At 40.4% G+C, this 10,963-nt stretch overlaps 1 protein-coding gene across 1 annotated transcript; it reads right to left on the minus strand.

Moving 5' to 3' along the window:
* Positions 1-793: 793 nt before the first annotated feature.
* On the minus strand, positions 794-1,867 carry LOC121507758 (5-hydroxytryptamine receptor 4). The gene has a single exon (XM_041784092.1). The coding sequence runs from the start codon at positions 1,865-1,867 to the stop codon at positions 794-796; it is 1,074 nt and encodes a 357-aa protein (XP_041640026.1).
* Between the last annotated feature and the right edge of the window lie 9,096 nt (positions 1,868-10,963).

The raw sequence follows: 10,963 nt of genomic DNA on the forward strand, positions 1-10,963 counted from the left end.
AAGAGGTATTTCTGACTAGAAATAAGATGGACAGGTTTGTTAGGATCTGAATATTGAAGGTGTCTGAGACATAAGGCACTTGAATAGATTTCCAAAGAGGCATAACAATCAGTGACCTAACGGCAGCTGTTTTGAGTCAAATTACAACATTTATTAATCAGGAACACTTCAACTGAAAATGATACTATATGCCCAGCCTGAAAAAAATTTGGTAACAAAATACTCAAAACTCCGAGTTTGTTACCATGAGTAAACAAACAGGAGCGGGGCTGCAAAAGACCACAAAACACGTCCTCAAAAGTCCCATTTATTTACATGGGATTAAAGATTTAAAGAGCTTGATTGCATTTAAGAAACACAAGAGACTGCAGCATTTTGTGACCTAAATATGCACGACGGGGACTCATAATGCCTGCTCTACTAAAAAATTCTCTACTGGTGCAAAGGAGGCAGGAATTGACAGTACTTTTAATGCCGAGTTGTGGAGTGTTGTGGTGGTGGTCTCGACCAGTCTTGATGGAAAATCCTGAGTTCAGCCAGTCCAAGACCAAGACAAGATTGACTAAAATTACTCTGGATTCCAAGATAAGACCAAGACATTAAAAAAAAATTCTCAAGACCAAGACTGTTCTCAAGTGCAACAACACAAATAGTTAAAAATGTACTGAAAAAAATAAAAGCACCCCAAAAACCAACTCAATTACAGTAATTAGAGTAAATGTTACTTTCCACCTCTGCTTTATAGTAACAGTTACATGTCCACACAAAATATACGGGTTTGATCCTTATTTTATCATTTATCTGCACGTTCATTTTTCTCCTTCCTGGTCTGTGACAGCTCCATCCCAGGGGAGGATCCAGGTAGGCAGACCCTGCAGCCTATGAACATGAGAAAAGCCCGACGGAAGGAGCGGTTGAAGAAAGCATACAGAAAGGGGTTCAGAGATGAGTTGATGTATCCCAGCCACAAAAATATGTCCCAGACAATCACCTCTGTGCTGTAGTCAATGAAGGGGTCAACAATGTTGACAGTAAAGAAGGGCATCCAGAAGAGAAGGAAAACTCCCATGATGATACCCAAAGTTTTTGCTGCCTTCTTTTCCCTCTTTATGGTGTTTCGGTGTCTTTGTTTCTTACTCGAGTCTTTGCCCACTCCACCAGCCATCTGGCTTTCCATTGCGCTGATCTGCATGGCCTGCCGTTTGGCTGCTTTGAAGATCTTCCAGTAGGCTATTAGCATGATAACCATTGGTAAATGAAAAGCTACCAAGGAAGCCATGACAGCGTAAACTCGATTAACCAAGAACACACATACATCATTAGGGAGCACAATGTTGACACCTGCAATATGGAGATTAAGCATGATAGGGCCAAAGGAAATAAGCATGGGAACAGCCCAACAGACTACAATTAGGAGAGCAACATTATTGCGAGACATCTTTAAAGAGTACACAAGGGGGTTGCAGACAGCATAGTAGCGGTCAAAGGCGATACAGCTGAGATGGAATATGGATGCTGTGCACAGCATGACATCCAAGCTGGAGTGAAGCCCACAAAAAAGGACACCAAAGTACCAACATCCCTCTACAGTCCGAATCATACTATAAGGCATCACCACCAGTCCAACAAGGCAGTCAGCCACTGCCAGGGACATGACAAAGGAGTTTGTGGGTGACTGCAACTGCTTGAAGTACGCAATGGACAGGACCACAAGAAAGTTGCCCACCACTGTGCAGACAATGCCAACAGAAAGGAAGGCATACAGGAAAATTTGAGAGGCCTGGTTCCTCAGTGTATGACAGGAGGGAAGCTCACTCTGAAGAGATGTGTTGGCATCTTCAAGCAGTCCCGCGCTTCTGTTATCCATAGTTTAATCCGACCTGTTAAAACACAAAGATGTTACGGTAAGAATTGAGTGGTTTGATCTGATTTGTAATTGGAAAGGGATTTCAAAGCAGTTTGCTCACACTTATCTACGATACATAAAAAGTCAAAGGTTAAAAAAATAACCACAACTGTGATTGTTTCAGCTATAATATTGACTCTAAAGTAGGTTCAGGTTAATTAATCCTTGGGATGGAATTTCAGTTTTCCTGTAGAAATCACAAGATGAAATGTTTTAGTTCTAGTCTGGTTGCTTTATCTACATTCCCATCTTAATGCTTTCTGTCACAGGCGACCCTGATGTACTTGTTATCAGCACATGTACTAATAGATTTAGAGCTAAAAGTACATTTTGCCTGTCCTTAGAAAGGCCATTGAATGGTCCTGAGATGCACTTTTAAGCAGATGTCTATTAAGTAAAAAACAACAACAACAACAACAACAACAACAAAAACAGTAAAAAATAATTTGTGTGTTTTGCTGATATTTCGGGACAATAAAGCAATGATAATAATATACATTTCTTACTATGTTCTAACATAATATACATTTGACTGTTATGAAAGGAATGATATCAAACATCATAACTTGGTGGTAACACGTGTTGTGGCTGTCTTGGAAAGAAATTAATGAATACCTCAGGGACTGTACAATGATGATCTGACAGTGATGAGGGGTGAAGATGAAGGTTTTGTTTGGTTGTAAGCTTGACGAGTTGAAACAAATCAAGAGAAATTAGATATGATAAAATTACTGTAAAACTATCAGATACTATCACATCCAATCCTACTTGAAAATTTATGTTCAAAAAGCCCTATGACTGCAAGGACTTTACAGCAGTAAAATATGACTTTTATCTTTTATGTAAAGGACATTGTGAGCCTTGAAGTACAAATTTAAAAAAAAATGATCTTAAATTGTACTGTGAAGAAAATAACATCAGATTGATGTGGGCACATATTTCCATTTTGGATTAAAGCCCAGCAACAACATTCATTACAGTCTGACACTAATCAAAATGTTTTTGAGTCCAACAACCACAATGGATGTTATAGGATGTAAAGCCATAATAAGTGGAAAGCTCATTGAAACTGCTTTATACATGCCAAAGTAAAGACTAGTATTCTCTAAGTAGCCTATTTCTAAGATGACAACATCTAAAGCACAAACTGCCTGGTGTGCTGCTCAAACTGCTTATTTAGAGTTAGAGAGTTTCAAATAAGATGTTTTCAAATCCCACCACCCTAAAGAAAAAGAAAAACAGCACTTTTTCTTCTAGTTCATATCAGGCACAAACAGAGAACTGTAAAATGATGACTCACCTGCAAAGATGATCCCCTCTTGTCTGCAGCTGCGTGGCTGCCTACCTTCCTTTTCACTCCAAGATGAGAGGGATGGGGCTAATGAATTCATGCAACAGTAGTGATGTGCACAAATACTACAGTTTCCCAGGCCAACTCAACCAAACGACAACAGAAAAGAGCTAATAGGCTGCTCTTATTTGTTTTCTGTTGAAAAATCCTCCAATCCTAATTTTGAATGTTGACTAAAAGCAGACTGGTGTTTGAATATCACTTGAACTTCAGGCTACTTTTCACAGAGCTTTGTCGGAATTTTTCGTGGTTCATGGCACTAAATCTAGAAAATATTTTTTGGATCCAAATGGGATGGTTACCTCAACATTTTTTTCCTGGTGCCTAATGAAACACCAATATCCTTGATGATCAACAAAACATGTCAGAAAGCCATTGATTTTACAGAGATTCTAGGTAGCTCCAATACAGGAAGCTGCTGAATGTCACAAGGTTCCCCTTATTTTTTCTTAAATACATAAATTTTTCATTAGTATTTGTGACAAAATAATAATAATAATAATAATAATAAGTAAAAAAATAAATAATAATGAATGATAAATAATCATGTGTTAGGACATTTCTTGTATTCAGTATCTGTTGTGACCACAATCACAGACATACCTGGCTACATGCCACCGTAAAGAGGGTCATGATTTTAACTGTTTAACTGTTACATCAGTGATACATGACGGCGTGTAACATCTTCTAGTCAGCTGTGGAGGATGCTACTCACTCTGTGGACAGTACATCTTTGCTAAACTAAGTTTTGTTCATTTGTTTGACAGTTTTCTGAGCATTTTGTGAATTCACATGCTTATGAAACACTTCTACACCTCCGTGGAGATAAACACGATACTTGGGCAATGAAAAGGCTCTCTCTTAGAGAGCAGTATTCTCACTTTCAACAGATCCAGGATGCTGTTCCCATGAGCTACAGGTATTTATAAAGACAGGTCAGAATATTATTGGTTTACAGGGGTTTTATTGGCTCAAATTGAGGCAGAGGTAGTGCCAGTCTGATCATGTGCACTGTGACCTTTTTAGGGGAGTTCTGGGGATGTTATCCTCGGGAGTAAAATTTGTACATTTTAAAGTTGAATACATCAAACTAGTGCTTGTTGAGAGCAAAAATGAGAGGCCAAAATCTATAAAAAAATTATCATTAAACAATTTTGTGCTCTTGGAGCTACTTAAATCAGAGATGCCCAGACTAATCCTAATTTCTACGGTTTCCTGGTCTGACCTGATAAAGATTTTATCTTTATACCTTTATACCTGTTTATGTTCTTAAAAAACTTACATCAAAATCATACAGATTATTTTACCCCTTATTTAATGTGTGCTCAATTTTAGGTTCATAATAAATCACTGACTGAACCCAAGAAACTGACTTTACCGTAGTGAAACTCACATTTCTCTGCCTTGACATGGAGTTTGTTCTCTAGGAGCCTCTGAAGGACTTGGCGGACATGTGACTTATGTTCATGTATGTCTCTGGAAAGATGAAACGGTTCAAAAAGTCTCCTAGGACATCATTAATGAAAGCCTGGAAAACAGCAGGGGCATTGGTTAAGCCAAATGGCATTACTAGATACTCAAAATGGCCAAGGGGAGTGTTGAAAGCTGTCTTCCATTCATCTCCCTCTCAGATTCGTACCAGATGGTAAGCATTTCGCAGATCCAACTTAGAGAAGACAGTTGCGTTTTGGAGAGGGGCAAAAGCAGAGTCAATGAGTGGCGGAGGGTATTTATTCCTTACAGTAATATTATTCAAACCTCAGTAGTCAATGCATGGTCTGAGAGAGGAATCTTTCTTAGAAACAAAGAAAAAAACCCACTCCCACTGGAGAGGAGGAATGATACCTGAAGCTAGTGATTCCTGGATGTAAGTTTCCATAGCCTATCTTTCAGGCTTAGACAAGTTATACAGGCGGCTGGATGGAAGAGGTGCACCAGGTAGGAGGTTAATAGCATAATCATAAGGATGATGTGGGGGCAATGAGCATGCTTATTTTGCTGAAGACATCTCCCATGATAGTCCTCAAGAACGGCTGTGAGGTCAGGGGTTTCAGCCTGAGTGGGGGAAGGCACAGTCGTATTTCCTGAAGGAGACAAAGCAGATTGAAGGCATAGAGAATGGCAAAGCTTCCTATTCTTCCTGCTGACCAGTCAATTTTAGGGTTATGTTTAGATAGCCAAGGGTGTCCCAAAATCAGTGGTGTGGAAGGTGCTGTGATAATGTTAAATCTAATAGTTTCACGATGATTACCGGACAGGATGAGGGTCAAAGGTTCTGTGCAGTAGGTTACCTTAGCTAGAAGGCTCCCATCAACAGCTAGGGCTGCATGGGGTTTCTCCAAGGGTTCAGTTCTGACTCCTGCTTGAAGAGGAACCTGCTGGTCTAAAAAGTTATCCTCTGCCCCAGAATCAATCAATGCCAGAAGTGGAAGGGAGAGGAGATTACAACAAAAGGGTTGCAAGTAGCTGGAGCTCGGGTCTTTGTTCCATGGAGGAATTGGTTCACCAGTACCCCCACACCTACTGGTGAGCCCTGTCTTTTGGCCGGGTTGGGCAGGTTGAAATGAAGTGTCCTAGTTTGCCACAATAAAGACACTCACCAGCACATCAACGTTTGAGATTTTCCTCTGGAGTGAGGCAAGTTGTGCCCACCTGCATGGGCTCCTCAGTGGCAGATGGAATTGTAGGTGAGGAAGAGATGGTGCTTGGGGCAGGAGTCTGGGGTGACTGGGAAGCGGCTGACAATTTACTGGGAGGGGCAGCATACATAGTTGATTTCTCATGTTGTCTGGTTCTCAGATGGTTGTCAATACAGTTGGTTAGGGAGACCAGAGAATCAAGGTTAGCGGGTTTGTCATGGGTAGCTAACTCATCTTTAATTTGATTACCCAATCCCTTTAGAAATGCTGCCTGCAGGGCCTCCTCAGTCAATCCACATCTGCAGCTAATGTCCAGAACTTAATTGAATAATCAGAGACAGATCTGTGACCCTGGGACAGATTCATCAACTGGAGGGAAGCATTTCCTTTATAGTCAGATGATGGAAAAACTTGCTTAAATTCTTTTTTAAAATCATCATACCTCAGATTGTCCATGGGTCGGCTAGAAAATCTTGGCTCTGCCCAAACCAAAGCTCTGTCTCTGAGCAAGCCACATACATAATGAATCCTAGAGATGTCAGTTGAAAAAGACTTAGGGCGCTATCAAAACACAGTATTGCATTGGAACAAATAAACATGACAGCGGCTTGGCTGACCTGAAAATGGCTCTGGATTTGTTGCACAGGAATCCAGCAGAGGCGGCACAGTTTGTTCTGGAGCTGGTGTGACAGAGGCTGAGGAGAGGAAGGAGGACTGGCAGGTGAGCACAGCAGATACTTGACGAGTTAATTCAGAGATTTGGCTTGCTTGGCTTGCTTGCAGAAGGTATCGGATAGTTTGGTCACGATGGCCAAGTAAAGCTCCTTGGTTAACAACAGCTTGCTGAAGACGAAATGCTTCTGATTTTCACAGCTGAAGCTGGAGGAAATATGAACTATCAAACAAATCAGTATTAATTTTGGCAGAAATATTTAAGTCTTTGTCTTAATCTTTAGATGAAATATCCTTTAGTTTTGGTCACATTTGAGTCATTTTCACCCGTTTTAGTTTCAGTGTAGTTTTAGTAGACGAAAACTCAAAAACATTTTAGTAGACAAAAACTCAAAAACATTTTAGTCTAATTTTAGTCCATAAAACTTCCTTACATTTTAGTCCTAACATTTAGTCTGAGCTAGGCCTGGGCGATATGGCCTAAAAATCATATCACAGTATTTTTCTTGCCTTTGATGGTAACAGTATTATATTGCAGTATTACAAAAATGAAAAGAGATAATGCTTTCAATCCAAATTCATATGTTATTAACCCCCTTCTCCCCTTAAAACAAGCATTTGATGGCGTACTCAACAGAGGAACACAGAAAACATGTTCTGTTTTCTCTAGGTCTCTGGGTTTACTTCTGTCTAACTGCACTCCAAGTTTCACATTTCATCTCCATCCTGATAAGGTGTGTTAAGCTGCTAATGACTTGAACACGTTTACTGGTGAAGGCGTTCACAATAAAAGCTCTTTAGAAAAATAACAGACGCAGACTTTTGTTGTGAAGAGCTTGACGGAAGTAGCGTGTTTAGCATTGCGTTAGCTTAGCTTTGGCTGCTGTACCTGAGAATTTTTGCAACTAGTTTACAGCAGCCTTTCTGACCTCATTTAACATCGCAGCCTGGATCTTTGACTCACTGTGGACTTAGAAAAAGAAGGCAAAAGTTAAAATAGGCCTTTAGAAAGGGTTGTTTAAGCCGTTGTAAGACGAAGGCCTGCAGCGCTGGGCTCTCGGCAAACTGAGACCAGCCAAAGCAGCACTTAGCTTGTGATAAAGCCCCGGGCAGGCTGACAGAGACGGCACACCGATTTTGTTGCAGTACAGCGGTCAGACTATGAGAGGAAAGAACATGCCTGCTTAGTTTCAGCGGCAAGAACGGGTAACATTTGGTTAGCTACCTGGCTACACGTAATACTAGAGCTAAACGTGCTATTGACTGGACTTAGCCTGAGCTGTCTGTCACAAATCACTCGCTCCGCCAGCTGTGGGAGCGCATATTCCTTGTGTGTGCATCACAGCACAACGCAGGCATTTAAACCATGATGACAGTGTTGCACTAATCCATTCTGTGGCAAAAACTTTACCAGTGACGGTATTAATACCGCCCACCTCTAGTCCAAGCCTTTATTCTCTTGCCTAAATCTGGTACCAAATCATGGTACTGTGTTCTATGCACTCTGCCAAACCTGGAATACCTGCTTTCTACAGCTGAGAGGCATAATAGCTGCAGATGCATTGTTTTTGACAGATATACCCACAGTGGAGAAATATCATGGATTTTGAATGTCTGATGAAACTGCATTTTGGTCTACTTTTCGTCTTCTTGATGAAAACTAAACTTATTTTTTGTCTGTTTTAGTCATCACAGAAAAGGCTGTCGAAAAAACATTTTTAGCCATAGTTTTAGTTGACAAAATTAACACTGAAACAAATACCTATATGTTTAGTTCAGCTGCTGCTAAACTTTGTTAACAAACCCTCTCTCTACTCTCTCCCTCCTTAAATGGGGTTTTTGGATGCAACTAGTTTTGATCATGTTGTATATCTGGAATGAGGGTCCCTAATGGGCCCAGTTACTATAATAAGCTTTTTTGTAAAAAATGATAACACCCTTTTTTATTTTTTGCTGCTTTTTGCATGCCAATGTTCACTGATAATGTAAGAAACTATAAATAATATACTGTGCAATGACACAAAAAGAGAAGACTCAAACATTTTATTTGATACATACAGTAAATCATCAACTGCACTTTTGTACACCAGCTCAAACAGCTCCCATCACTCTTTTTACAGTTTTCAGTGTGCAGTAGAGCAATGCTAATCATCGGGTCTTGAATACCTTGGGCCTCAGCCAGTGACAGACGCAATTCAAGTGTGGCGGATGTGTTCTAATTAAACATGGGGGATTTTGAATGAAGGGTGCAATGAAAGGCTCATCAGTATTTTTTTATAATGCACATGTTGTACAGAAGGCTGTAGCCTAGCTGCACAGCTGTTTATTTGTTTTTGAAGCGAACACATGTCCATTGTGAGATTTAGTTGTAGGAGACCCTGTGACCCATTCAAAATGATTACCCATTTTATTGTTAACTGTAAAATCAACTGAACAATTTAATTAATAAAAAATATGCTCTCTAACCAATGTCACAACTCCCTTGTCTTAAACATAATAATAGAATAATGATACACACAGAGAGGACATAGGTAAACAGTAAGTATTTCACAGAAATAGCTAGGAGTAGAAGTCATTACATGGACTTGCTTAGCTTTTTAATGATGCCCTAGTCACTGATTAACCAATCCTTCTTAACAGCCTTGAAGTAAGGAATAATAAGAGGCATACTAAATTTGTTTTTATCACTATGCTCTAATGCTAACTCAAATCCATTCTTGTTTCTCTTGGTTCAGTTTTAGGGGATATTACAACTTTAAGATGGTATGCCAACAGCCTATTCTAACTGAAGACACCTGCCTGTCAAATAGGCACCAAACCAATGATCAAAAGTTAAAAATGCAGTATTGTTTGGACCAGTTCAACTATAAAAGCAGTAATAAAGCTTGACCCAGGGTCCTTATCTTCATTCAGTGGATATCCTTGCATTCATTTCACAGATTAACCTAGTATTCCCAACCACTTTAAAAAGAGAAAAAGGGACTTTTCTGTTAAGCCGCTGCTTGAAATAAACAGAACCATTACATATGGCTTCCTTCAAATGTTCCAGATTTCTATTTCAGCCATTGACAGCAAGCATCAAAAACTTGAAGCATTCATGCTTTTTTTAGTTCATTTTCACTTAACAAATGTAATGACATTAGGGGCCTAATTTGTCATAAAACACACTGTCTAAAGAGTATAGGATTTGTGATGTGGCTATATGCCTGATGACAATTATTTACCTCCTGTCATTTATTTACACAAGTATTTAGACCCCATGCAAAAAAACTCTAGAAATTTACCTCAGGCTCCTCCCACTTCTCTTGATCTTTGTTGAAATGTCTCTATACCTTGATGAAACATGATTTGGACAGGCACATGGCACAGATCAGGGGTAGGTTACAAAAATTCCTGTTGCCCTGAAAGTTCCCTGTGGCCCCTCGTTATTCTCAGAAGGAAGAACTTTGGCACAAACAGGACTCTTCCAAGAGCTGGTCTCCTGGCCAAACTGAGGCCAGGGTACTGTACTCAAATTGGGGTAGCAGGGCATTAGTGAGAGAGATGACCAAGAACCCCGATGGTCACTTTGTGCTCCAGTGATCCTGTGTGGAGTTCCAGAAAGACAGCCATCACTGCAGCCCTCCACTGATCTGGGCTTCTGGCATGTGATTAGATGGAAGCCTCATCTGAGTGCAAAACACATGAAACTCTCCCACTTGGCTTTGATTTGGAGTTTTTTGAAACCCCGAGAAGGTCTACATGTGTTTTTATGTTTTGGAGATAGTATGTTGGTAGGGTCTTTATCTCAAGCAAAGGTAAAAAGGACCGTAAGATAGACAGGTGAATTGGTGCAGCATCTACAGTATTGCAGACGTTGTACCACACAGTCGTGGGGAAGAGGGAACTGAACCAGAAGGCAAAACTCTCAATTTACCAGTCAGTCTTTGTCCCAACCCTCACCTATGGTCATGGACTCTGGATAATGACCGAATAAACAAGATCGCGGGTTCAAGCGATCGAAATGAGGTTCCTCAGGAGGTCGGCTGGGCTCAGTCTTAGAGATGGGTGAGGAGCTCGGACATCCGGGAAGATCTTGAGGTAGAGTTGCCCCTCCTTCATGTCGACGGAGCAAGTTGCTGCCAACGCGACCCCAACCCAGATACGTGGAAGAAAATGGAAGAAAGAATGGATTTCATACAGAAAAGTGGTCCAGTTCTAGTGAAACGGAAAGCTCTGAAAATAGCGTCACCCACTTTACACATACAGAGCCATGTGTAGGGCTGACCTTAGCAGTCATTCTAACAGAGGCCTAACATCGTACATTTCCTCAGTCTGTCTTTGGAAGATTGAGGAATTGAATACTGAGGCCACATTTAACAATAGCAGTAGATAACAGATGGAGTATCATTTGTG

Source organism: Cheilinus undulatus, linkage group 4 (genome assembly GCF_018320785.1).
Source record: "Cheilinus undulatus linkage group 4, ASM1832078v1, whole genome shotgun sequence".
NCBI classification, from domain to species: Eukaryota; Metazoa; Chordata; class Actinopteri; order Labriformes; family Labridae; genus Cheilinus; species Cheilinus undulatus.

Coding starts and splice junctions, on each gene's coding strand:
- LOC121507758 (XM_041784092.1), bottom strand. CDS start 1,867: ATGGATAACAGAAGCGCGGGACTGCTTGAAGATGCCAACACATCTCTT.